This window comes from Vipera berus (genome assembly GCF_964194415.1).
Source record: "Vipera berus genome assembly, chromosome: 13".
Lineage (NCBI taxonomy): Eukaryota > Metazoa > Chordata > Lepidosauria > Squamata > Viperidae > Vipera > Vipera berus.
Window position 1 is genome coordinate 10634621 of NC_138216.1, and position 27846 is coordinate 10662466.

At 48.4% G+C, this 27846-nt stretch overlaps 1 protein-coding gene across 3 annotated transcripts; it reads right to left on the reverse strand.

Annotated features, from left to right (window-relative positions):
- Positions 1 to 27641, reverse strand: ROGDI (rogdi atypical leucine zipper). Of its 3 annotated transcripts, XM_081338518.1 has the most exons (11): positions 27523 to 27641; positions 20129 to 20200; positions 18185 to 18267; positions 17562 to 17616; positions 16910 to 16990; positions 11844 to 11939; positions 9558 to 9656; positions 9338 to 9451; positions 2941 to 2990; positions 2704 to 2830; positions 1 to 737 (listed from the first exon to the last, which is right to left on the reverse strand). In XM_081338518.1, the coding sequence occupies exons 1-11, from the start codon at positions 27565 to 27567 to the stop codon at positions 696 to 698; spliced, it is 864 nt and encodes a 287-aa protein (XP_081194644.1). In that variant the 5' UTR covers positions 27568 to 27641; the 3' UTR covers positions 1 to 695. The 3 variants fall into 3 exon arrangements, with proteins under 3 accessions (XP_081194644.1, XP_081194642.1, XP_081194643.1); XM_081338516.1 differs by lacking the exons at positions 20129 to 20200; positions 27523 to 27641 and adding an exon at positions 19620 to 20107; XM_081338517.1 differs by lacking the exons at positions 16910 to 16990; positions 17562 to 17616; positions 18185 to 18267; positions 20129 to 20200; positions 27523 to 27641 and adding an exon at positions 15099 to 15787 and having other exon boundaries at positions 11844 to 11980.
- Between the last annotated feature and the right edge of the window lie 205 nt (positions 27642 to 27846).

The window sequence follows — 27846 nt, forward strand, 5'->3', positions numbered from 1 at the left end:
TAATTGGAAAGGTTTATTCCACACACAATACTAGGAGCAAGGATTAGGACTCACGTATGTTTAGCAGCAACCGACTTTGTTATATTAGCAAGACCACCATCGTCTTTTCTACTGTTTGGTGGGCAGCAAAGGTTCTCTGGAAGACCTGAGGAAGCAGCAGTGTCTACCTGCTTCCAGGAAATAGGGGGTGACCACCCACCAAAACCCAGCTGTCCCTCTAACGCTTTCACTTATGGAAGTCAACTATCACTATGGTGCAAAAAGCTAGAGAAAGGGCAGGCGGGAAGGAAAAGAAAAGCCAAAACATGACAAGGAAGGAACAAGAGGTGACCCACCCCATAGTTGGTCTTTCTGAGACAAGCCCAATGCAGGTCAGCAAAGGCTGCTCTTCATCCCCTCGTTTGTAACAACCTTCCCCTCCCCCGACTCCCAAACGGGGTGCAATTTGACCAGTGTTTATTGGCTCAGCCTGGCTTTGATGCCCATGGAAAGAAATGAACGTACTTCTAAAGTGCTAATAAATAATGACATTCTGAACGCAAAGACACCGATGACAGGCACTGCCTCCTGCCCACCAGCTACTACCCATGGAGTGGCAGAATCTGGATGTTCTTCACAGGTTTAAGAGTTTATATCATGAGATCTTCACGGGAAGAGAGTGGCTGAAACTGACCGGACCACTCTCTGCAGGAAGATCAGTAGGGCCGATAGTTCCAGTAGCCGGAAAACACAGCAATCTGGGGGAAAGAAGAACACCAAAGGAGATCAGAAGCGGGCGGGTGATAGGTAATTAGCTCCAGTTCTTCGGCAGAGTCAAATCTGCAACGGGAACCGTATCTTCGACTGACATTTCCAAAAAAAGGAAGTACTGCTTTGTTTTATAGGCAAAGAACCTTGGTTTTTCTGAAGGGGTCAAAAGGCAATCTTTCGTTCCTCTACATTGTGGCACTGGACTAGACAAGGAAATGTTAAAAATACAGGCTAAATTGCCAAAGACGCAGCATCGCCTCTCTTTCCGAGCACAATTTCCATCAATATCTGCAACTTTTAATCAACGATGTTATGGAAGGGACTGGTAAGTGGAGAGCATGGATGGTAAGACAAGACCAACGGCCTCTTGCGTTGCAACAGTTAATAATCATATGGTACTGCTTTACACAGGGGTGTCTGCAGATGTTTGTCAACCAAGTCACAATTATGGCTGCCTGGTGCAGCCAAAGCTCCACCTGTGTGTATGTGTACAGGTTGGGTGTTGATCACACGATCCCAGATACCATCTGGATTTTTTTTTTTACTATACCTTGTAACGGTATGTGGGAAAGACCTTGGGAGAGCCATAAAAGAGAAACTGCCAAGGGAAAGGTCAGATATGAGACAGTGTAGCCTGCAAGTGGATAGCGGGCAGAGCAAGAGTTTCAAAAGAGACACGCCTTAGTTTCTGGGTTGTAAAGGAGACTGGGTGGTGGTGGTGAGGATTGTATTTTCAGTCTTGCTATTAATACAGTTTTACAACAAAGTACAATGAAGTTATCTGGTTATAACTTTTACCTGTTTTACACACACACACACACACACACACACAAGGCCAACATCCATCTTGCAAGTCTGCAAGGACCATTCTCCCCTTTGTCTCCTTTACAGCCTAGGCCAGGGGTAGGCAACCTCGGCTCTTTTATGACTCATGGACTTCAACTCCCAGAATTCCTGAGTCAGCTATGCTGACTCAGGAATTCTGGGAGTTGAAGTCCATGAGTCATAAAAGAGCCGAGGTTGCCTACCCATGGCCTAGGCAGTCTTTTCTGAGCTTCTTGCCTTGACCGTTTTCCAGCTGCAGGCTACACTGCCTCTTATCTGACCAATTCCCTTGGCAGCATCTCATGGGCCAGTCATTGCAATTCAGAAGAGAGCTGGAAGGGACGTTGGAGGTCATCTAGTCCAAACCCCAGCTCAGGTAGGAAACTCGATACCATTTCAGACAAATGGCTGTCCAGTCTCATCTTAAAAACCTCCAGTGATGAAGCACCCACACCTTCTGAAGGCAAGCTGTTCCACTGGTTAACTGTCCTCACTGTTAGGAAGTTTCTCCTTAGTTCTGGGTTGCTTCTCTCCTTGATTAGTTTCCATCCATTGCTTCTTGTCCTGCCTTCAGGTGCTTTGGAGAACAGATTGACTCCCTCTTCTTTGGGGCAGCCCCTGAGATACTGGAACACTGCTCTCCTGTTCCCCCCTCGTCCTTCTCTTCATTAGACTAGACATACCCAATTCCAGCAACCGTTCCTCATATGTTTTACTCTCCGGGAGCTTAATCATCTTACTTGCTCTTCTTTGCATTTTTTTTCCTAGAGTCTCAACATCTTTTTCGTAACGTGGTGGCCAAAACTGGATGCCGTATTCCAGGTATGGCCTTACTAAGGCTTTATAAAGCGGTACTAATACTTTGCGTGATTTTGATTCTCCCAAGATCTTTCCCACATACTATTATATTTCTGCCTTATAGCTAAATATGACTTCCTCTTTCTAGGGCAGCAGCATGTATGCTGATGTCTTTTTTTTTTTAAAGTCTGCAGATCAAACTTGGGATGTACTTGGGATGTTTTGCATGTAAAGTGCTGGTTCCTGGAGCTGTCCTACTATATGTGCTAGGAAAGCAAAAAACGTCCTTCAACAATTCACCACCACCACCACCACCACCCTTCACCTCACCTTATCCTTGAGCTGCTGGCAAAGCTGCAGGGAGACGGTGAAGAAAACCAGGGCATCGTTCAGCCACGGCACCACACACTCCACCTTGTGCACGTGGCTGACTTCGTATCTTTGGTTTCCGTACTCGCTGCGGAAAGGAGAAAAGGGGGCTTCTGGTCTCAGGGAAGCAACACGGGGAGGAAACATTTTGCTTTCCGCCATCAAGGCAGGCCCTCCAGGGGATGGAGTGGTACTTACAACATGGCCCCGGGGTTATGCAGGATGGACCCTCCAGCTGGGCGGAAATTCTGAAAAAGGAAGAAGGAACTCATTTCGAGGGATTCGGGTTTTGCATGGAAATCCTGCTTAGGTCGTCCTGTTGGTCAGGTAGACCAGAACGACTAAAACTGTTTTTCTTCTTGACTGGCTACACGAACAGCATCTTGAAAGTCTGACTCTGTCGTTATCTTTCTCGTCTGCTTATAGCTCAGCGAATTAGGAAGGTGTCTGTCTCAGCCGTTTCCGAATGTTCTCTCTTTCGGACTTAAAATGTTTCAGCCCTCATCCCTCCCCCGCCAAGCAATGGATCTTGCATATTTCCATTAAGATCATCTTATTTAATCTCTGTAGGGATGAAAGTGATGCTGTGAAAATCAAGAGATAAAAGTTTAAAAAAAATCAGGAAATAGATCAGAAGCAACGGATGGAAACTAGTCAAGGAGAGAAGCAACCTGGAACTAAGGAGAAACTTCCTGACAGTTAGAACAACTAACCAGTGGAACAACCTGCCTCCAGAGGTGGTGAATGCTCCAACACTGGAAGTTTTTAAGAAGAGACTGGACAGCCATTTGTCTGAAATGGTATAGAGTTTCCTGCCTGAGCAGGGGGTTGGACTAGATGACCTCCAAGGTCCCTTCCAACTTCTTCTTCTTCTTCTTCTTCTTCTTCTTCTTCTTCTTCTTCTTCTTCTTATTATTATTATTATTATTATTATTATTATTATTATTATTATTATTATTATTATTATTATTATTATTATTATTATTATTATTATTATTATGACAGAACAACTGGCTGATTATGGGTCATCAAGTCCTTTTCAACTTCTACTAACTACCTAGGATTTTCACCATAGGACAGGAAATTCCCCTCCTACTCAAATCCCTGCCCTAAGGGGGGGGGAATGCTAAACTCTATCATTCCCAGCAAGCCACTATCTTGGGGCTTCAACATATCCTTGCCCAGATGTGAGGAGAAGGTGCTGTGTCGCCAGATAACCTGTCTCATCTTCTTCGTGAATTCTGAACTTAGCGCCCAAGTGGCTTGTGGCTGAGGAGCTAAAGGCAACCTACTCCTTCCTCCTGTTTTATCTGCCCCCCCCAACAATCCTGAGAATACAGAATAGAATAGAGCTGGAAGGGACCTTGGAGGTCTTCTAGTCCAGCCCCCTGCTCCAGCGGGAGACCTTGTATCGTTTCAGACAAGTGGCTGTCCAGTCTCTTCTTAAAAATCTCCAGTGATGGAGCACCCACAACATCTGAAGGCAAAGTTGTTCCACTGGTTAATTGTCCTCACTGTTAGGAAGTTTCTCCTTAGTTCCAGGTTGCTTCTCTCCTTGGTTAGTTTCCATCCGTTGCTTTTTGTCCTGCCCTCAGGGGCTTTGCAGAATAGCTTGACTCCCTCTTCTTTGGGGCAGCCCCTGAGATACTGGAAGACTGCTATCATGACACCCCTCGTCCTTCTCTTCATTAAACCAGACATACCCATTTCCTGCAACCGTTCCTTATATGTTTTAGCCTCCAGTCCCCTAATCACCTTAGTTGCTCTTCTTTGCACTTCTTCCTCTTTGCACTTCTTCCAAAGTCTCAACAACTTTTTCGTAATGTGGTGAGCAAAATTGGCGGCAGTATTCCAGGTGTGCCCTTACTAAGCAGATTGGGGCGAGGGGCTGGCTGGCTCAGAGACCCCCTTGTGAACTTTCCTGGCTGAAGCTGGATCGTCTCTTCCCCCCTGCCGGGCAATCACTTTGGCGCTGGGCTGCCTCTTACAGAATGAAAGTGACTTGAGCCAGGCGGCACATCTGCTTTTCTGTCAAGCTGGGGAACGAACTACTGCTCTCTTTCTTAAGTTGCCTAATGCAGACCACACTCAATGAGAATCCTGGATGCAGTCCCACACTATTGTGTGTTTGTTTGTTTTTTGCTACTTCTGGCTTTCCCAGTTCTCTCCCTCTTCCATTCCACACCCGCCCACCCGCCCAAAACCCAACAATCTTGTGAAATAGAGAGAGTAGCCAATGGGGGGAGAGAGAGTTGTGCCTCAGAGCCATCCAGTGTAAGCTTTTCCAAGAAAACCAGACAGGAAACGTGACCAGAGGTGCTAATTCGGCTTTATCCGTGAGCCTACAATAACAAAACCTTGCAAATCTTGAGAGTTATGACTGTACCAGACTGATACCCTCTCTTTTTACAGCCTGGTAATTTAGAGAGCCATCTCTATTTGTGAGTATCTTTCTCTGCCTGTTAGGCAGCTGCAGGCCAGGTCCTCTCTTATCTGACTGTTCCCTAGGCAGCCTCTTGTCCCTGCCGTTCTCTCAAGGTCCTTCTCATCTTCCATTTCATCCAGGGAGCTTCTCTGGTTGAGGAGGGAGTAGAACAAGGCTCTCCTCTGTGCCAGGCCAACACCTTCACTGCTACATCACTCCGACTCTCGCCCGAGAGGTAGAATGGTGGGCTGGTTGGGCAAAATTGGCGAGAGGCAGCCCCCCCACCCTCCACCCCCCCCAAATAAAAATCTATCAGTCATCTCATTTTAGCAACGGGAAGCAGAAGAAAGAGGGTTCAGAATTGCAGAAGCTTCTTGGATGGGAAGCAAAATGTTTTCAAGGGGGAAAAAAAATACCAAGAAAGGCCAGCTGCCTTTTGGGACCCCCAACTGATGGGAAAAGGAACACAAGGCCTTTGATCCCCGCTTTTCAGAGAGCTAGGACAGACTGTACCTACTCCAGAAATAACAATATATAAAACCTCCCTTTTGCGTGATGACTTATCGATGGAAATTTATGTTGGTTTTTTAAATAAATAAATGAATGAATGAATGAATGAATGAAAACTCCTTGAACTGTGTTCATAACCTTTTCTGGAAGCACACCCATTTTAGGTCACTGGGTACAAACAGTGTATTTACTGTTTTGGGGCAATTCAAGTCAGCCCTTATCTGTGTCACCGTTTCCTATTCCTTAAAGCAGGGGTAGGCAACCTTGGCTCTTTTAGGACTCGTGGACTTCAACTCCCAGAATTCCTGAGCCAGCCATGCTGAGGGGAAAGGGAGAGGTTTCTAAGCTGAGCCATGCTGGCTGAGGAATTCTGGGAGTTGAAGTCCACAAGTCCTAAAAGAGCCAAGGTTGCCTACCCCTGCCTTAAAGAGACAAGAGCCAACAAATTGGCTAATCAGATTGGTTCACCGTATGTGAAATATGTGGAATTCTGCAAACAGCAAGGTTGGTTTGTGACATGTAAAAAACTTTACCCTTCTCTGTAAAGGGCAGAAGGAAGGGGCCTCCAAGGACAGGAAGAAAATCTGTTACCAAGGCAACGGCTAGATAAGAGGGGTTTCAGCCTGGGCCAAGAAAGTAACTTGAGAAAACAACTCAGATAAATATCTCACTCGTTCACATAACGTCAGGGAGAGGAAATACATTCAGATTTGCAAGATTATGTTACCAGAGCTGTTGTAAACAAAGGAGTCCTAACGTATATGACGTTAGAATACAGAATCATAGGGCCGGAAGGGAACTTGGAGGTCTTCTACTCTGACCCCCTACTCAAGGCAGGAGACCTTGTACCATCCCAGGCAAAAGGTTGTCCAGTCTATTTTTGAAAACCTCCAGTGATGGAGGGCTCACAAGTCTGTAAAATGAGGGGGGGGGGGTTCCAACCTATTTTCCAAAGCACCAGAAGGCAAGTCAAGAACGGATGGAAACTAAGCAAGGAGGGAAGCAACCTAGAACTAAGGAGAAATTTCCTAATGGCAAGAGCAATTAATCAATGGAACAGATTTGCCTGCAGAAGTTGTGGGTGCTCCATCACTGGGTTTTTTTTTTAAGAAGAGACCGGACAGCCACTTGTCTGAATTGGTATAGGTTCTCCTGCTTGAGCAGGGGGCTGGACTAGAAGACCTCCAAAGTCCCTTCCAGCTCTATTCTGTTCTAAACCTAATTCCAGGAGGCAAGCTGCTCCACCAATTAATTACCGTATATACTTGAGTATAAGCCGAATTTTTCAGCCCACTTTTTGGGCTGAAAAATTCCACTTCGGCTTATACTCCAGTCAACAAAAAAACTTACCGAGGACTTGTGCGCGGCTGAGGCTTTGGTGCTTCCGGGATCGCGCGCACCTCTCCCAAGCCACCGCCGTCCGGAGACCTGCCGACGTTTGGGGAGGTTTGGGTGCCTCCCCAAACGTCGCCGGGTCTCCGTTCCTCCGCGCCCTGCCTGCCTGCTTCTTTCTGCTGCGGAAAGAAGCAGGCAGGCAGGGTGCGGAGGAACGGAGACCCGGCGACGTTTGGGGAGGTTTGGGGAGGCGCCCAAACCTCCCCAAACGTCGGCAGGTCTCCGTTCCTCCGCGCCCTGCCTGCCTGCTTCTTTCCGCTGCGGAAAGAAGCAGGCAGGCAGGGCGCGGAGGAACGGAGACCCGGCGACGTTTGGGGAGGTTTGGGGAGGCGCCCAAACCTCCCCAAACGTCGGCAGGTCTCCGTTCCTCCGCGCCCTGCCTGCCTGCTTCTTTCCGCAGCGGAAAGAAGCAGGCAGGCAGGGCGCGGAGGAACGGAGACCCGGCGACGTTTGGGGAGGTTTGGGGAGGCGCCCGGCAGGTCTCCGCGCCCGGCAGGTCTCCGGACGGCGGCGGCTTGGAAGAGGTGCGCGCGATCCTGGAAGCACCGAAGCAAGTCCTCGGTAAGCTCCGGGCGGTCACTTGCTTCGCGTCTCCTGAGGGAAGGGGGGGCGACTGGAGCGGGCGTGTTTCCTCGCCTGATGGGCGCCGCGATTTGCCCGGGGAACGCGCGGGCCCCGAATGGCAGCGTGGAGCGAGGAAGCGGACAGCCAGGGCTTCCCCGAGAGCCGCGGCCACACAGGGTATTCCTGTGTATTCAGGCTTGCAAAATGGCGGATCGAGCCTCTGCTGGCGGCAGAGGCTTGCAGAACGGCGGATCGGCTTATACTCGAGTCAACAACTTTTTCCAGTTTTTGTGGGTGAAATTGGGGGTCTCGGCTTATACTCAAGTCGGCTTATACTCAAGTATATACGGTATACTCACTGACAGAAAATTTATTCTAGGCTGAAGTACTAATTAAGAAAATTCTAGAGCGTGCAGAAATGGATAGATTTGACTTTAAAGATTAAAGAGAAAGAAGACTCAGCGTACTTTAGAACATGGGATAGTTTCTGTCAATTGGCTAGAAAAACGAGTCAGAGAGAAAGGAACGTGATATGTAATTTTGAATACATATTAGCAAGAAGGCGGCTGTTGAGTGATTAATTCACATATTGTTTATGATAATCAACTATATCTATTAGTTAAATACATGTACCCAGACATTATGCTGTTTGCTAAATATTGAAAATGTTATTTGGGAAAACCAATTAAGGGAGACTAAGATGCATTTCTGACTCTTTAGTCTTCATCAGTCAGTCATACCCTTCTGAGATTCGAACCTGGGCTGATTGCATCTTAGTCTCCCTTAATTCTTTGTTAGTAATTTACATAAACATATGAACTGTCCGGTGTGACTACAGCCTGTTCGATAGCCTTTGAGATAAGGCTGAAAACAGGAAATAAAGATTTGCCCCATGTTTGGGGCCTAGCAAGGTAATTATCTAAATAGTTAACATTTGACTCATATATATATATATATATATATATATATATATATATATATATATATATATATATATATATATATATATATATATATATATATATATATATATATATATATACATATGAAATTTTCATATATTTATGACAATTTTCTTCTAGGTTGGGCGATGATTTTTCAGTCTGGTTTAAGAATCAATTATCTCTAGTTTGAAAACACACCAGCCCACAATCTCCCCGAGTTTAGGCCACACTGAAGAACTAGGGTGTGTATGAAGGTGGGGTGTTCTGTTGCTGGGCCCTGGAACTGACACTGACCAATATTCGATGTTGCGAATAGACAATACAGGTAGTCCTTGACTTATGACCACAGCTTAGCCTGAGCATTTCTGCTGCTAAGTGAGACAGCTGTGCAGTGAGCTTTGCCCCATTTTACCACCTTCCTTACCACAGCTATTCAGTGAAAGTGATTGTTAATTGTAAAATTAGTAACAGCCGTTAAAGAGAATCTGGCTTCCCCTCTTGGCTTTGCTTGTCAGAAGGTGGCCAAAGGGGAATCACGTGACCATGGGACGCTGCGACCGTCGTACATCTGAACCAGTGGCCAAGTGCCCGGAGTTTTTGATCACACGACCGTGGTCTTAAGTGTGAAAAACGGTCACGATTCACTTTTTCCCAGGGCCTCTGTAACCTCAAACGGTCGCTGAACGAAAATGGTTATAAGCCCAGGACTGCTTTTGATAGCCAAGGGTCCGGGGGGGGGGCCCTAATGCTTCCCTACCTTTGTGGAACTGGGCTGCAAAGGGTGCAACTGGTAGACCGTTAAGCAGAGCTTATTCAGGTTGATATAGAAGTTGATCAGGATATCTGCGGGCAGCGCTGGGGTGAACATTTTCTGGAGAGAAAGGCAGAACACCAACCCAGCATGTTAATGTGGATCAGCCAGCATTCTGAATGTCCATTTTCTCAGCCTCTTAAAAGTCCCCCACCCCCAATTTCACCGTGAGTCCACTGCTGGCGATCTCGGGCAAGCTCAGAGTAGCAGGAGTGGTGAGCCGGTTCCGAGCTCGTATCAGCTGCAGCATCACAGCATCCATCAGCTGGGGCAAAGAAAAAACAGAAAAACACACAAAAAAAACAGCACAGAATCCTATTTAGGTTCAGCTGGAAATGCGGTTGCTGTCAGCCCCACCCCCCCGCCCCCCAGGTCCCTCCCAAGATCACCCAGACAAGGAAAGCAACTCCACAAGACAGTTAACAGAATAACAGAGTTGGAGGGGACCTTGGAGGTCTTCTAGTCCAAACCCCTGCTCAAGCAGGAGACCCTATACTATTTCAGACAAATGGCTGTCCATTCTCTTCTTAAAAACCTACAGGGTTGGAGCACCCACAATGTCTGAAGGCAAGCCGTTCCACCGGTTAACTGTTCTCACTCTTAGGAAGTTTCTCCTTAATTCCAGTTTCCATCCATTGTTTCTTGTCCTGCCTTCTGGCACTTTGGAAAATAGCTTGACCCTTTCATCTTTGTGGCAGCCCCTCAAATGTGGGAGCACTGCTATCGTGCCTCCCCCAGATGCCCCCTTCTTTTCACTAGACGAGCCATACCCAATTCCTGCAGCCGTTCTTATGCTTTAGCCTCCCACCCCCTTTGTTGGCCTTCTCGGCACTTTTTCCAGAGCCTCAGCATCTTTTTCATAATATGGGAACCAAAACTGGATGCAGGATTCTACGTCTGGTCTTACTAAGGCTTTATAACTTTGTAATTTTGCTGTGGGGTTAAAACTCTTAGATTGAGATCGGCCATAATAACAGAATCTAGCAAGTCTTGCTGTGCAATACCTCTCCCCACCCCCGAGCCAAGAGTTCCAAGAGTTATTAGTAGGGGGTCTCCAAACTTGGCAACTTGAAGACTTGTGGACTTCAATTCTCAGAATTCCTCAGCCAGCCATGCTGGCTGAGGAATTCTGGGAGTTGAAGTCCACGTGTCTTCAAGTTGTCAAGTTCGGAAACCCCCGAGTTACAGTATTTTTCTAGACTAGAGGTCCACAACCTTTTGGGCACCAGGGACCGGTTCCGTGGAGAGAGGTTTTTCCATGGACCAAAGAGTGCGTGGTTTTGTGTGCTGCCTGCATCCCACGGATGGGGCTTTGCTTGTTTGTGCAGACCGATTACTGGCCTGCCATGGCCCAGTACCGGTCCATGGACCAGGGGGTTGGGGACCCCTGCTCTAGACTCAAAACATGTCTCAGCTCTTTCTGATTAGGCAGCAGCTCCTACACAATTCATCAAGGCCAACTGTCCTTACAGCTGCAGAATTCTGGCCATGTTAAGGCCATACAGGTTCCCGAGCTGCTTCGGAACATTTAATTATTTAATACAAAGAGAACCTTGGCTAATACGTCAACCCAAAATATTTCATTTGAACCCTGGGTGGAGGCTCTTCTTAGAGCAGATATTGCTCTCTTACTTTCGCTCAAAATTTTGGAACAAACTCTGGTTCTAGCCGTGATCAGACAGAGTGTCTCTTGGATCCTGATATGAGCCCAGCGTGATTTTCTCAACCCTTCTAATGGTGCTGTTCATATTAGCTTTCGTGTGGATTTGGTCATGCAGCCATTTTGAGAAAATCCCAGAGCTAACCGTCACTGCTGCAGTGTGTGAAAATAAGTTCTATAAATTAAACATTAAGCATGTAAGAATAACTAAAGGCATTCCGTGGTCATGTGACCGTGATTTGCAACATTTTTATTTGTTCGTGGAATTTATCTGCTGCCGAATTTATCTGCTGTAATGAAGACACTCTGGGCAACTGCCAGCGTTTTAAAAAGTTAAAATCCTGACAAATAAATATCTTTAAAAGAATAAAAGCAGAAATTCTGGTCAAGTTAAAACTATAGTTAAAAGATGGGGAGGGAGGGAACAAGGAGATGTTTTGTTGTTTTTTTTGCTAAAAACCGGAAATTACTTCCGCTTTCTGACAAAACCCACCCCTAGCGAACAACGGGTTTGCTTAATGACCATGGTAATTCACTTAACAACTGCTGCAAAAAACCCCAACAGAATAAAATCATGTCAATCTGGCCCGATGGCCCGTTTTACAACTGCCCTGACTTACGACTGTAATTGCCAGCCTTAATTATACAGTCGTGGCTCAAGGATCTACGTCACCAATTGGGTTTCATTAGTGCTCAAAGCTTCTCTGGTCTGGTCTGGTTGGCAGTTTGGCAGATCCAACTGTGCAAATCCAATTCGGGTCTGAGTAGTGGGAAGCAGAAACCTCGACTCACCTTGAGAACTTCGCATCCCGTCTTGAACTGGTAATTGGCACTCCGCTTGGTAAGCAGGTAGACCGCTTGGTTGACGTGGTTCCTGGCATCCTGAATCTGAATAAAGAAACCGAACACAGATACAAACAAATAAGAGCCTTGGTGGAGCAGTGGGCTGATGCCTCCTTAAGTAACACCAGCTGCCTGCAATTAGTGCAGGTTCGCATCCCACCAGGCTCAAGGTTGACTCAGCCTTCCATCCATCCGAGGTAGGTAAAATGAGGACCCAGATTGTTGGGGGCAATTAAGCTGACTTTGTAATAATGCCGCTTGGGGTGTGTGTGAAAGCCCTAATAAGCAGGGATATACATAGAATGAAGGCTACTGCTAAGCTTGTAAGCCACCCTGAGTCTTCGGAGAAGGGCGGGATATAAATGGAATAAAAATTAAATACCGTATATACTTGAGTATAAGCCGACTCGAGTATAAGCCGCGACCCCCAATTTCACCCCCAAAAACTGGGAAAAGTTGTTGACTCGAGTATAAGCCGATCCGCCGTTCTGCAAGCCTCCGCCGCCGGCGGAGGCTGGATCCGCACTCTGCAAGCCTCTGCCGCCGGTGTGCTCGATCCGCCATTTTGCAAGCCTGAATACACAGGAATACCCTGTGTGGCCGCGGCTCTCGGGGAAGCCCTGGCTGTCCGCTTCCTCACTCCACGCTGCCATTCGGGGCCCGCGCGTTCCCCGGGCAAATCGCGGCGCCCAGCAGGCGAGGAAACACGCCCGTTCCAGTCGCCCCCCCTTCCCTCAGGAGACGCGAAGCAAGTGACCGCCCGCGCGCACCTCTCCCAAGCCGCCGCCGTCCGGAGACCTGCCGAAGTTTGGGGAGGTTTGGGGAGGTGCGCGCGCACCTCCCCAAACCTCCCCAAACGTCGGCAGGTCTCCGTTCCTCCGCGCAGACCTGCCGACGTTTGGGGAGGTTTGGGCGCCTCCCCAAACCTCCCCAAACGTCGGCAGGTCTCCGTTCCTCCTGCCGACGTTTGGGGAGGTTTGGGCGCCTCCCCAAACCTCCCCAAACGTCGGCAGGTCTCCGTTCCTCCGCGCAGACCTGCCGACGTTTGGGGAGGTTTGGGCGCCTCCCCAAACCTCCCCAAACGTCGGCAGGTCTCCGTTCCTCCTCCCGACGTTTGGGGAGGTTTGGGCGCCTCCCCAAACCTCCCCAAACGTCGGCAGGTCTCCGTTCCTCCGCGCAGACCTGCCGACGTTTGGGGAGGTTTGGGTGCCTCCCCAAACCTCCCCAAACGTCGGCAGGTCTCCGTTCCTCCTGCCGACGTTTGGGGAGGTTTGGGCGCCTCCCCAAACCTCCCCAGGTCTCCGTTCCTCCGCGCAGACCTGCCGACGTTTGGGGAGGTTTGGGCGCCTCCCCAAACCTCCCCAGGTCTCCGTTCCTCCTGCCGAAGTTTGGGGAGGTTTGGGCGCCTCCCCAGGTCTCCGTTCCTCCGCACAGATCTGCCGACGTTTGGGGAGGTTTGGGCGCCTCCCCAAACCTCCCCAAACGTCGGCAGGTCTCCGTTCCTCCTGCCGACGTTTGGGGAGGTTTGGGCGCCTCCCCAAACCTCCCCAGGTCTCCGTTCCTCCTGCCGACGTTTGGGGAGGTTTGGGCGCCTCCCCAAACCTCCCCAGGTCTCCGTTCCTCCGCGCAGACCTGCCGACGTTTGGGGAGGTTTGGGCGCCTCCCCAAACCTCCCCAAACGTCGGCAGGTCTCCGTTCCTCCTGCCGACGTTTGGGGAGGTTTGGGCGCCTCCCCAAACCTCCCCAAACGTCGGCAGGTCTCCGTTCCTCCGCGCAGACCTGCCGACGTTTGGGGAGGTTTGGGCGCCTCCCCAAACCTCCCCAAACGTCGGCAGGTCTCCGTTCCTCCTCCCGACGTTTGGGGAGGTTTGGGCGCCTCCCCAAACCTCCCCAAACGTCGGCAGGTCTCCGTTCCTCCGCGCAGACCTGCCGACGTTTGGGGAGGTTTGGGCGCCTCCCCAAACCTCCCCAAACGTCGGCAGGTCTCCGTTCCTCCTGCCGTTTGGTGAGGTTTGGGCGCCTCCCCAAACCTCCCCAGGTCTCCGTTCCTCCTGCCGAAGTTTGGGGAGGTTTGGGCGCCTCCCCAAACCTCCCCAGGTCTCCGTTCCTCCGCGCAGACCTGCCGACGTTTGGGGAGGTTTGGGCGCCTCCCCAGGTCTCCGTTCCTCCACGCAGACCTGCCGACGTTTGGGGAGGTTTGGGCTCCTCCCCAAATGTCGGCAGGTCTGCGCGACGTTTGGGGAGGTTTGGGGAGGGGCCCAAACGTCGGCAGGTCTGCGCGGAGGAACGGAGACCTGCCGAGGTTTGGGGAGGCGCCCAAACCTCCCCAAACGTCGGCAGGTCTGCGCGGAGGAACGGAGACCTGGGGAGGTTTGGGGAGGTGCCCAAACCTCCCCAAACGTCGGCAGGAGGAACGGAGACCTGCCGACGTTTGGGGAGGTTTGGGGAGGTGCCCAAACCTCCCCAAACGTCGGCAGGTCTGCGCGGAGGAACGGAGACCTGGGAAGGTTTGGGGAGGTGCCCAAACCTCCCCAAACGTCGGCAGGAGGAACGGAGACCTGCCGACGTTTGGGGAGGTTTGGGGAGGCGCCCAAACCTCCCCAAACGTCGGCAGGTCTGCGCGGAGGAACGGAGACCTGGGGAGGTTTGGGGAGGCGCCCAAACCTCCCCAAACGTCGGCAGGAGGAACGGAGACCTGCCGACGTTTGGGGAGGTTTGGGGAGGCGCCCAAACCTCCCCAAACGTCGGCAGGAGGAACGGAGACCTGCCGACGTTTGGGGAGGTTTGGGGAGGCGCCCAAACCTCCCCAAACGTCGGCAGGTCTCCGTTCCTCCGCGCCCTGAAGCAGGCAGGCAGGGCGCGGAGGAACGGAGACCTGCCGACGTTTGGGGAGGTTTGGGGAGGTGCGCGCGCACCTCCCCAAACCTCCCCAAACTTCGGCAGGTCTCGGACGGCGGTGGCTTGGGAGAGGTGCGCGCAATCCCGGAAGCACCAAAGCCTCGGCCGCGCACAAGTCCTCGGTAAGTTTTTTTGTTGACTGGAGTATAAGCCGAAGTGGAATTTTTCAGCCCAAAAAGTGGGCTGAAAAATTCGGCTTATACTCAAGTATATACGGTAAATAAATAAATAAATAAATAAATAAATAAATAAATAAATAAATAAATAAATAAATAAATAAATAAATAAATAAATAAATACACACACATACACACACCCGAAGCACAGGATGGCCCAGATTCAGTCTAGGAGACTCATTTGGTGTTTGTTGATCGAAAAAGTGGAGAATAAGAAAAGGGTTTTTACTCTGTCCTTCAGTATCACAGATAAGAAACATCAGGCTCTTGACTCTATTTATTTTGCAGCCCCTGCCCAAAATTCCTTCCTGAGGCTTTTCTTCTTCTGAGGCAAAAATCCCTCCTTCCTTAGGATTAAGGGAACATGGCAATCCTGTCTCTCGGCTTGTTCCACCTCTCAAGGCAGCCCTTTCCCTCTCCACAAATCCCGTTTTTCCTAGAACAGCCTGCCTTGCCATTGTTAATAAACTGTGCCTTTTTTTTTCTTTTTCATAAGAGCAGCCGAAAGACCTGGGAGGGTCTCTTCTGAGCCTCTCGCCCCACCCGCTATCCAGCTGTGGGCTAAGCAGTCTCTTATCTGACCGTTTCCTTGGCAGCGCCTCTTCCCCCCCCTCCCCCCGCGAACGTCAAACCGAACAGTGAGGTTGAAAGAAGAGCTGCCTGCGGGGGGGGGGGGGGGTGTCTGTCCATCCCGCTACCTGATTAAAATGGTGCCTGCATTTTTCAATTGGCTGATTTAAGCGCAACTCACAAAGGGTGCTCCCACATTTGGGATAGAGCCCTACATCTGTCTCCCCAACCCGTGCCCTCCAGAGAGAGAGAGAGAGAGAGAGAGAGAGAGAGAGAGAGACGGGCTTTTTTCCTTAAAAGCTCTGGATTTTTGGTCCCGTCTTTCAGGAGAACGAAAAAAGCCAGGACTAGCAAACCTATTAAACACAGGAGAAAGAAGTACTCCAAGCTTTCTCTCTGGTCTGGATTTGTAAATTTAACCACTCTGAAGTATGTTCTAAGCAGGGAGTCCCTGACTTACGATCGATCGTTCGTTTAGCAAGTGAAAAAGGGTCTTAAAACTGGTCCTTGCACTTACTTACACACACACACACACACACACACACACACACACCGAGATCCAAAGATTTGGCAACCAGCTTGCCTTTATGATCGTTGCACCCTGCCAGAGTCAACTGATCTCCATTTGCAACCTTCCCAGCTGGATTCCGGCAAGCAAAGTTAATGGGAATCCATCAGGGAAGATTGCAAATAACAATCACATGATGCCTCTTCGAACTACCACATTGTTTAAACAATGAATTTTCCAATCTCAATTGTGGTTGTAAGTTGATGACCTCTCAAAAGGTACGGTACCAAAACTGCACCCCTCTTGACCAGGGTGACTTTCTCCAAAACCTAAGTGTTCCCAACCGATACAGGCCATTTTAATTAGAGGCCAGAGGCCACTAAAAGCAGGATACAGCTGCCCTCTGGCTGATTTGGAAACAAGTCAACATCTCTCTCGTGGGCAGGATAACAAACTGAGAGGTGTTGTGTCAACATTTCCCTTCATAAAAAAAAAACCAAGGATCTCTGTAGTTTCTTTACTAGAGAAATCTAAAACTCTGTGGTTCCTACAACCAGCCCAATTTCGATTTACTTTTCACCGATGCGATATTTCAAATGCAGAACTCCATCTGCACCACTTGGTTTTGGGGGGAAAAAACCCACAAAGGGTATTGCAGAAATTGGGTTTGGGGCAGGGAGTTGAAAAAGCATTGAGCGGGCGGGGGGCTAAGAGTAATTTGGAAAATCCTTGCAAGTTTGGAAAGTGGAAAGTTCGCGTGTTCTCTTTTCTCTTGGTATTTTTTACTCCACCCCAAAACCAAGACCCTCAATTTTTTTAAAACAGGAAGAGAGATCTACTAAAGACCAAGACATTAAACGTACTTGCTGGAGTTTCCACTGTTTGTCATCCCGGAAGGCAAAGTGCACCAGTTGGTTATTTCTGGGAATTTTCAAGTTAATGTCCTGTTAAAAGGAGAAAGGGTGGTGGTGGGGGGGGGGGGGAAGGCAGAGACCTGTTAGATCACACAAGCTTCCTTCCAGAATTCAGATTCAGCAGGCGTTCTCCCTCCCACCTAACTTCTAATGGGGGGGGGAAGCAAATCCCAACATATGGCAAATAAAACAAAACAAAACAAATGAAAGTGCTGGGTGTGTGCTGGATATCAAGCAACGAACACTGGAAATATTTCCTGAGCTGCACAATAGCAGGGGCTGCCACAGAGAAGAGGGGGTCAACCTATTCTCCAAAGCCCATGAAGGAAGGACAAGAAGCAACGGATGGAAACTAATCAAGGAGACGAGCAATCTAGAACTAAGGCGGAATTTCCTGACAGTGAGAACAATTAACCAGTGGAACAACCTGTCTCCAGAAGTTGTAGGTGCTCCAACACTGGAAGATTTAAGGAGAGACTGGACAGCCACTTGTCTGAAATGGTACAGGGTTTCCTGCCTGAGCAGGGGGTTGGACTAGAAGACCACCGAGGCCCCTTCCAACTCTGTTATTCTGTTCTGTTAAAGCTTGCACTGAACTCACCGCTTGACACAGAGCGTCACCCTGGAGAGTGAGGACTCCTTTCACCTGGTCAACGCTGAAAGAAAGACAGGGAATTAATGGGGCAAAACAACACAGCCGTCCCTTGCCTTGCACACAAGCCAACGCAGCAGATGCAAAATGGGTTTCGAGGCCATCTGGAGACCTTGGGAGCTTCCGGTTTCAGCCAGCTTTGGGGGTTCCAGTGGTCAAACCAGGCACAGAGAGGTGGATTCTCACCCAAGTAGGATCAATCGGATTTAGCAACGTTTTCACAACGGGACTGTGAATCTCAGGCCTGGCGAGGGATTTGATGATGAAACGCACGCTGCCTTGAATACAATTTTTTTAAAAAATAAATAAATAAATAAAAGGGCTGCCAGGCTTCGGTTGCAGCTGGTCGATCATCTCCGCTAGGCCGAATGTTCTGCTTAACCAAACCCCAGACGCAGGAAAGAGATGAAAGCCTTCTCACACAGGGAACTCATTTCCTTGTCTAGAGAAGACTGCGTCAAACCAGCAGCCCTGATCTTCGGCATCTGCTCTCTAGCTGCTGGGGGGGGGGGGCGGGTTAGGGTTATGGGTTAGGGGAAAAAAATGGTCAGCCACTCAAAGCCAATACCTACTTGGAACTGCCCAGGATAAAGTTCTCCTGTTTCACGGGCCCTTCTGAGCTGCTGGCTGGCAAATTAAAGCGGTGAGAAGCCTCCTGGGTGAGAAAAGGAAGGAAGAGGGCCAGGACCAGAGGCATTAGCAGCTCTGAATATTTCTTTCCCCACCCCACCCTACAGTCAAAAAGAGTGAAAGCCACATGCTGTTTGCAAAAAAAAAGAAAAAAAAAGAAGCCAAAGATCAAACTGTCCATTCCAGCCCCTGCTTCCATTAGCAACCTTCACAGTGTCTGCAAGTTAAATTCAACTCACACATTCAGAGACGTTCTAGGCCCGCCGGATCAATGTTGTAAATAAATTATTAGTAGTCTGCTTAGAAATTCCAGCCAAGTAACTTCGCCCGCCCGCCCCCCCCCATGGACACGATATAGCGGGCAAAGGAAGGAGGGGGAAAAAAAGAGTCCAGCTTCAAAGCAGGCAAGGTCAAAAAACACAGCCTTTCCGAGGCTCTTTAAAGCAGCCGCGTCCTTCCCAGGATGACGTGGCAGCTGTAAAAGGCGGTCGTGCCATCCTGGGGAACAGTTTGTAAAGAGCAGCGGAGCGGGGCTGCATCTGAACACATCTTTTCCCCAATTATTGTCAAGATGCTGTTGAGCCACCTTTAGAGATGAAGCTCTAGCTGCTAGCTAGGGATCTTTTTCCAACAAGACTTTCATGCTGTGGACGAAGCACCCTGGCTCAACGGAATGGAATGTGTAGCAGGAGAAAAAAAAAGGGGGGGGAGGGAATCTCAGCACGAGGTCTGGGGGTTTCCCAGGGAGGGGGCAGCCCATTCCAGAGAAGGACCCAAACAAGAAAGTGCACATTCCAGAACTCCGTGGGGGAAGGGGGAAAAAGATTCAGGATAGGCACACCACAATCTCCCAGGATCGATCTATCTATCTATCTACCTATCTATCTACCTATCTATCTATCTATCTATCTATCTATCTATCTATCCATCCATCCATCCATCCATCCATCCATCCATCCATCCATCTGTTAGATTAGAAGGTTATAGCTTCAGTCTAGCAAGGTTCAGTCTCTATTAAGTGTAAACAAATAAAGAATTGGACTCGACTGGATTTCACTGTGTTGTCTTATGACTTGGGCCTGACCCTCTGCATGCTGGTGAAATCCAGATGTAGCTGTAACCAGCAGCCGTAATATTGATACCCTGTCATCAATATTACAGTGGAGGCAATTAGGAAGGAATGGATCGGGTCTCTGGATCCCAAGCAGAAAAGGTCCTTTGAAGGAGGCCCAGGCAGCTGTCCTTAAAAAAGGAAGGCCGTGCCTCTTCCTGGATGGTGTGTGTGTGTGTGTCCAGGACAACTCGCTTGGGCCAACTCGCTGCAGCACAACTCACTGGGGACCATCCAACCCTGCATTAGGCATTTCATTCCCTTACTTTTGTTATGGGGGATCCTGCTTTCGTCAAAATGACTGCAACTCTTGCATTCTGGATCGACTTTATTTTATTATTATTGGCCACGCTTCTATCAAGATTAATTTTTGCATCGGTTGGATTGTCCTGGGGTGTGGTGTCCTGCCGCGAATTGGCCGTGGCGAGTTGCCCCATTCCGTTCCAAGGGTGGCGCAAGAGCTACACAGCCCCAAGAAAAAGGCAATTCGAGCCGAGGAGCTGTTGAAGAGGCAGCCATAGGTTGTCACTCCTTGCCCAACTGTGTCTTTTCCCAGGACTTCCCAGCGACTGTGCGAGCCCAGGAGAAGGTATGGTTTATTTCAGAGAGGTACCACGAGCACTCCTAGGTCCCGCTTCAAATTCGAATAGCTGCACACCATTTCAGCAAATAAAAAGCCCGCCCAAATGGGAGGCCTTGGAAACGACACACCAGTCTGGAAGAAAAAGGCCACGATCCTCAGAATAATAATAATAATAATAATTTTCGTAAGCACCTTCAGGATCTCTTGCAGCTGACGGAGGACGGAGTGAACCTCCTCTCGCAAAAGCCATTTAAATTCTTCTTCCTGAAGAGAGAGAAACCGAGACCAACATTATCACTGCCCTTTTCTGCAAAGTGTTTTCAAAATGGGAGTCCACACACCACAAGGCGCTAAAAGGTTGCGTAAGATGCCACTGAACAGGTATGAGATTTTATGTTGCACAGGGACCAAACTTAGCTGCGGGCTAGGCATACACTGAAAATAAAATGCCTCTCATCTGACTAAGAGGTTTGGTAAACTTAGGAGAAGCACATTTAACAACCCCCAAAGGTATCACAGGTAGCCCTCGACCTACCGTTCATTTAATGACCATTTCGAAGTTCCAACGGTGGCTTAGGACCGTTTTTCACACTTACGATCGTTGCAGCATCCCCAGGGTCACACGATCAAACCTTGGACGTTTGGCAGCTGGCATGGATCTAGGATGGTCGTGGTGACCCCGGGTGGGTCACGTGATCCCTTTTCGCGACCTTCGAAGAAGCCAAGTCAATGGGGAAGCCGGATTTGCTGAACCACCCGTGTGACTAACTTAATAACTGCAGCGATTCACTTTAACAAGCGTGGCGAGAACAGTCACAAAACGGGGCAAAACTCACTTAACCGCTGCCTTGCTTAGCAATATATATTTTTTTAATCCCATTTATATCCCGCCCTTCTCCGAAGACTCAGGGCGGCTTACAATTTAAGCACAAACTAATGTGCTTAGCAATAGCCTTCATTCTATGTATAATATAAATTTGGGACTCCACTGTGGTCGCAAGTCAAGGACTTCTTGTAGTCAGAAAGTAACGGCAGCAGCTCGCAGTGGGAATAAAATCAAGCCGTCTAGCTAAGCTCCCCACGGTGGCTGGCTTCAGGGCACTGAGAAATCCATGAAAGACAATGGAATTATTCTAGCCAGCTTTCCTTCCAAGGGCACCTTCACCGTTCTTCAGCTGGTAAGGATAAATAAATTCCTGCAGAAGGCTGTGATCCCTGACAATTTAAACATCCCTTTAATCATTAACTTATGTGCCTCTATTCATTCACAAGGCTGTGGTCTTGGATGACATGGCACAGGGAGAAAATACAGGTAATCTTCAACTGATGAAGGCTACTTCCCCAAGGCTACTTACAACCCAGATTCAAAATTCACGATGGTCCCTCCCTCCCACCCCCCACCCACACCCAAAAAGCAGTCATGGGATCCTATTTTGGGTGCTTGGCAATTGTCCCGCATTCAGTGATTATAATTTACAACTTTTTTAATGGGAACATTTACTTTGACCTTGACATTTATTTCCTGCTTTTGCAAAAAAAAAAATGCCCACTGCGGACCGTGGATTTGCTTAGTGATCACCACAGCCACTTAGTGGCCATTGTGATTCACTTAATGGCACCGTAAAATAAAGGCCATAAAGTTGGGTGTGGTCACTTGGGGACTCACTTAAGAACTGACACAGTTTATAACCGTATTCCAGACTCAATTATGGTTGTGAGTCAAGGACTATCTGTAACCATTTTTTTTTTAAAAAAAATCAGATTCAGACCTGATTTAACACCCGGATGAGAAACTTGCAAAAAAACAAATGCCGTGATGTAGATAAGACTGGAAAATAATAATAGTAACAATAAAAAAAATTCCCAAGATCTTTTTTTAAAAAGGAAGATTAAAAACAATAAATCATTGCGTGTTCCTGTAGGGGAAAAATAAGTTCCTCGTAAAACCTTCAACACTCATTATACTATTATTTCTCCATATGAATTATTCTAATAAGTTGCTTTCGCTGTTCCAAAGCTTCGGGCCAATTTTTACAGCTCCTCTCCTAATCTGTAGGAAACAAGGACTGTCTGTACAAATACGACAACAGCGAACTGTACCTTCATTGTCTACTCTAGACAGCAACGAGGTCAGCAATAGATAATGTACACAGGACTTGCCAAGATCCCTCCATATAGCCAAAGAACATCTGTTAGAAGAGCCTTGAGTGATTTAGGCAAGAATGTTAAGTTAGGCTACCCCAATTTAATATAATAAAAGACCTCTCCTAATTATATTTTACAGTATACTGTGTAGGCAGATGATACCACTCTAATGGCAGAAAGTGAAGAAGAACTAAAGAGCCTCGTGTTGCGGGTGAAGAAGGAGAGTGCAAAACTTGGGTTGAAACTAAACATTAAGAAAACCAAGATCATGGCATCTGGCCCTCTCAATTCCTGGCAAATAGATGGGGAAGAAATGGAGGTAGTGACAGATTTTATTTTCCTGGGCTCGAAGATCACTGCAGATGGGGACTGTAGCCAAGAAATTAAAAGACGCTTGCTCCTTGGGAGGAAAGCCATGGCAAATCTAGACAGCACACTAAAAAGCAGAGACATCACCCTGTCAACAAAAGTGCGTATAGTCAAGGCTATGGTCTTCCCAGTTGCAATGTATGGCAGTGAAAGCTGGACCATAAGAAAGGCTGAGCGCCAAAGAATTGAGGCCTTTGAACTATGGTGCTGGAGAAGACTCCTGCGAGTTCCTTGGACTGCAAGGCGATCAAACCGGTCAGTCCTAGAGGAGATCAACCCTGACTGCTCTTTAGAAGGCCAGATCCTGAAGCTAAAACTCAAATACTTTGGCCACCTAATGAGAAGGAAGGACTCACTGGAGAAGAGCCTAATGCTGGGAAAGATTGAGGGCAATAGAAGAAGGGGACGACAGAGAATGAGGTGGCTGGATGGAGTCACTGAAGCAGTAGGCGTGAGCTTAGATGGACTCCAGAAGATGGTAGAGGACAGGAAGGCCTGGAGGAACATTGTCCATAGGGTCGCGATGGGTCGGACACGACTTCGCAACTAACAACAACAACAACATACTGTGTAGCCTACAAACAGAAAACGTCATTTTCCTACAGCTTTTGCCTTAACTATACCAGCCTGCTCTAAGACCAAAGATGAGCTTGGACAAAATTATAATCATATGCCTTACCACAGTATCCTGTGAAGTGAATAAAAAGAGAGTTTCCGAGCAGTTTTAAAAAGCTTAATGGATTTATTCAAATTTGCAGATGACACTAAACTGGCAGGAATAGCCAACACCCCAGAAGACAAGCTCAGGATCCAAAAAGAGCTTGACAAACTTGAACAGTGGGTGTCAGAATCCATTTATATCATATTCATAAATGTATGTCTAAAACATTATTCCATGGATTCTGCCATCTCCCGAGGAGGAAGGAACGAATGTGGATTCAGCCTGCCTTAGGCATTTCAAAGATTCAGAGAAGCCTTTTGAACTGGGGGAACAAAAGGGAGGGCTAGGATAGGAGGCATCTGGCTTGTGTCTCCTTTTGAAGAATAGAGCAATAACCATAAAATCCAAAGTTCCTTTTCTCACGAAAGGGATGACACAAGGTAAATGATGGGGGGGCTGACCAAATGGGGTTAGGGAAGGGGGGCTGAACAGGGAACTCTTTATAAGGTTTCAATTTGTAGAACAATATTAGATCCTGTCTTGTATTCCCACAGCCAAGCATGTCATAGTAAAGATTTCTTTTTGGACTAGAATTGGCTCCAAGAGTTTTGTCTTCCTAAGACGTGGTTTGGGGTGGGTCCTGACAGTGGGCCCCATCCAACAACATGAACTTTAATGTGGAGAAAGGCAAAATTTTACATTTAGGAAGGAAAAATCAAAGGTATAAGTAGAGATTGGGCAAGAGCTGGCTCAAAAACAGCAACTGTGAGAGGGACCTTGGAGTCCTAGTGGATGATCCCTTGAATATGAGCCAGCCATGTGCAGCAGCAGCCAAACAAGCGAATACAATCCTGGGTTGTATAAACAGAGGCATAGAATCAAGATCACACGAAGTATTACTACCGCTCTATAAAACCCTAATAAGACTACACCTGGAATACTGCAACCAATTTTGGTCACTGTAGCACAAAAAAGATGTTGAGAGTTTGGAAAAAGTTCAAAGAGCAGCTAAAATGATCAAAGGCCTGGAGGCTAAAACATACAAAGAATGGCTGCGGAACTTGGGTTTGGCTAGTCTAAAGAAAAGAATAGGGGTGACATGATAGCAGTATTCCAGTATTTGAGGGGCTGCAACAAAGAAGGGGACATCAAACTATTCTCCAAAGCACCAGATGGAAGGACGAGAAACAATGGTTGGAAACTGACCAGAGAGAGAAAAAACCTGGAATTAAGGAGAAACTTCCCAACAGTGAGGAAGTGGAACAGCTTCCCCTCAGTGGAACAGCTTCCCCTCAGACGTTGTTGGCACTCCATAACTGGAGGTTTTTAAGAAGAGACCACTAGACAGTCACTTGTCTGAGACAATATAGGATCTCCTGCTTGAGCAGGGGGCTCGACTAGAAGACCTCCAAGGTCCCTTCCAGCTCTATTCTATTCCGGCATCAGAGAGTCTACCTATAAGTCCAGCAACTTACGAGTTGAAACACAGAGCCAGTTTGATCCAGTGGTTAAAGCACAAGGCTAGAAGCCAGGAGACTGTGAATTCTACTCACACCAACCCACCTTACAGGATTGTTGTTGATGAGAAAAGCAGACTTGTATTGCACACATGTAGGCATAAGGCAGGGGTGTCAAACTGCCAGCCCGCAGGCCGGATGCTTCATCCGGAAGCCGCGCCTACCCCATTGCCGGCAATGGCAAAACCGTCCCGATATGTTGCACGATGTCATGTGACATTGCGACTTTGACATGTCTGGAATCTCAAATAAAAATGCAATGCATTATGCTGAACAGATGGCTCTATAATTTAGTGCCTATGTATTTAAATATACCAGGTACACATACTGTGTATATTGAGATATATTAGGCACAACCTATAATTTACAGCTCTATACTGTATAATTTCAAGGTCAAACTGCAAATGATAAACTAGAGTTGGCCACTGGAAGGAAATAAAAAAGAGAAGTTAAACCAGGTTTCTCCCTACTTGTACAGCATGGAATCCACCAAACTGTAGCCACCATTGGCCAGTTCTAAGGTCTCTGCTGAATCAGTCATTGCAAGTACTGAGTAGATGGCTCTCTACATTAGGGCCTATAATTTACAGCTCTGTGTAACTTCAATGCAATATCCACCCACTTCCCTTTCCAAGGCCCCACACCCCATGTCTCTTTCCCATATAGACTGAGCAGCAGCAGCTTGCACAGAAATGGCACCCTCCAGCCCACAAAAGCAGACGGTGGAGGGCACACGCTCAGCCCCAAAGGATGAAAAGTACTAATAGGTGGGAGTGGGGGAAGATGGAGAAAAGGGAAGATATTGCGCAATATTTATCTTGTGCAAAGCCTGGGAAGCAGCTGGCTATATTATTATTATTATTATTATTATTATTATTATTATTATTATTATTATTTTATTTGTATACCGCCCTTCTCCCGAAGGACTCAGGGCGGTGAACAGGGCAAACATATAAAAATACAAAGATACAAAAGTTAAAAAAGAATTAAACACAATGCCCAAGCTAAAACAATAAATAGATATATTAAAAACAACAATAAAATCCCAACCCATCCCCCATCAGGCCAGGCTGGCTTGTTCGAACATGATGATCCATCCCCTGGCTGATATGATCCATCCCCTGGCTGATGCTTGCAACCGCCCTACACCAGAGCTGACAAAGGCGCCTAGTGGGAGGGTGGGAAGGATTAAGAGGTCTCCCAATCTTGCACTGGCATTGGGAGATAACATTCCCCTTTTGGCGAGGGGGACAAGGATTGCTGCTATGGTGTAGGGAAGGGGTCCCCAACCTTGGCAACTTTAAGGCCAGTGGACTTCAACTCCTAGAATTCCCCAGCCAGCCATGCTGGCTGGGGAATTCTGGGAGTTGAAGTCCACAGATCTTAAAAGTTGGCAAGGTTGGGGACCCCTGGTGTAGGGTTTAAACTGTTCCAAAGGCTGCACCATTTCTAATATGATGCTCACTTTCTTTATAATCTTGCTTTTTAAAAAAACCATTAAGGATTGTTTTACAGCTGTTTTATCGGGTTGTTTTTTATGGTTTGTGAGGGGGTGGCTATATAAATAGAAAGAATAAATAAATATAAGAGGCAAGAGTATTAGCTACGTTCACCCTCTTGAGTTACATATTATACATAGAAAGGCTGGATTAAAAAAAAATTAAAGGCTGGATTAGAAAAATATTCCAACAATAAGCTAGAAAATCCATTTATGGGTAGCCCTCGGCTCACAACAGCTCATTTAGTGACTGTTCAATGTTACAACAGGACTGAAGAAAGTGTCCTATGACCATTTCTCACACTTAGAACCGCTACAGCATCTGCATAATCATATGATCAAAATTTGGATGCTTGGAAACTCACTCATATTTATGGCGGTTGCAGCGTCCCGGGGTCACGTGATCCCCTTTTGCGACCATCTGACAAGATAAGTCAAAGTCAGCGGGAAAAGCAGGACAGATAGTTTTTGACTTACAACGGTTTGTTTAGTGGCCGTTCAAAGTTACAACGGCACTGGGAAAAGTGACCTATGACCATTTTTCACACTTACGACCGTTGCAGCATCCCCAAGGTCACGTGATTTTACATTCGGATGCTTGACAACCGACTCATATTTATGATGGTCGCAGCGTCCCAGGGTCACCTGCTTCCCCCCTGTGCGACCTTCTGACCAGCAAAGTCCAGGAGGAAAGCTGGATTCACTTAACAACCGTGTCACTCACTTAATAACAATGGTGATTCACTTAACGACGGTGGCAAGAAAAGTCATTAAATGGGGCAAAATTCACTTAATGAGTGTTTCGCTTAGCAGTAGAAATGCCGGGCTCAATTCTGGTCGTAGGTCGAGGACTACTACGACCACCAAGGCTCGGGTGGGAGCGCAGGGAGCTCTGGATTTGGGCCTGCAAAGCCGCAAAGGACCCAGAGGTGGCAGCCAAGGGACACCAGAAAGGGAGGGGGGGAGCTCGGCTGCCCCCTAGCGGTCGCCCGTATTTCAGCAGCCCAAATACGAGACCCTCCCCTCCCCTCCCCAATTAGGGTTAGTCCTTTGGACCCCAAAGCCGGGGCTGAACTGTAGCCTCCCCCACCCCGCGCTTGCCAAGCAATCCCCAAAGCAACTGCGGCTTCTGCAGCCAAGCCAGATCCAAGCCAACCCGGCCTCCCCGCTCTCTCGGGCCCCGGCCTACCTCGCAGGGGTGTAGGGAGGCCGTCCCTGGAAGCGCCGACGCCCCTCCGATCGTCCCCCGCCCTCTCCAAAGGCGACGCGTGCCCTCTCGCCCGGTGACGTCACGCGCAGGGCGGTGACGTCACCCGCCCCCTCGCTCTCCATCCCGTCACGCGCTCCCTCGATCTCCGCCCCGTCTTCGCACCAACGCATCTCCCTCATGGCTTACCAAGACGGCCCGCTCGGCCGGGCTCGCCAGCGCGGCCATCCTCATCCCGGTCCCCGTCGCCGCCGCTTGACCGCCACGGGCTACCTACCGAGCGCTGAGGCGTTGGCTGGCTTCCCACCACCCCCCCTCTCGCTCCTGATTGGTCGCGCGTCGCGCCCGGGCCCGCCCAGCTGCCTCGGAGGCTCCTCCCATAGGTCTGGGCTTGGCAGAGGAGAGCCCGGCGCGAGCCTGACTGGCTGGCTTGTGACGGAGGGCGGGATGCTTGCGGGCTCCCTAGCCCAGGGGTAGGCAACCTCGGCTCTTTTATGACTCGTGGACTTCAAC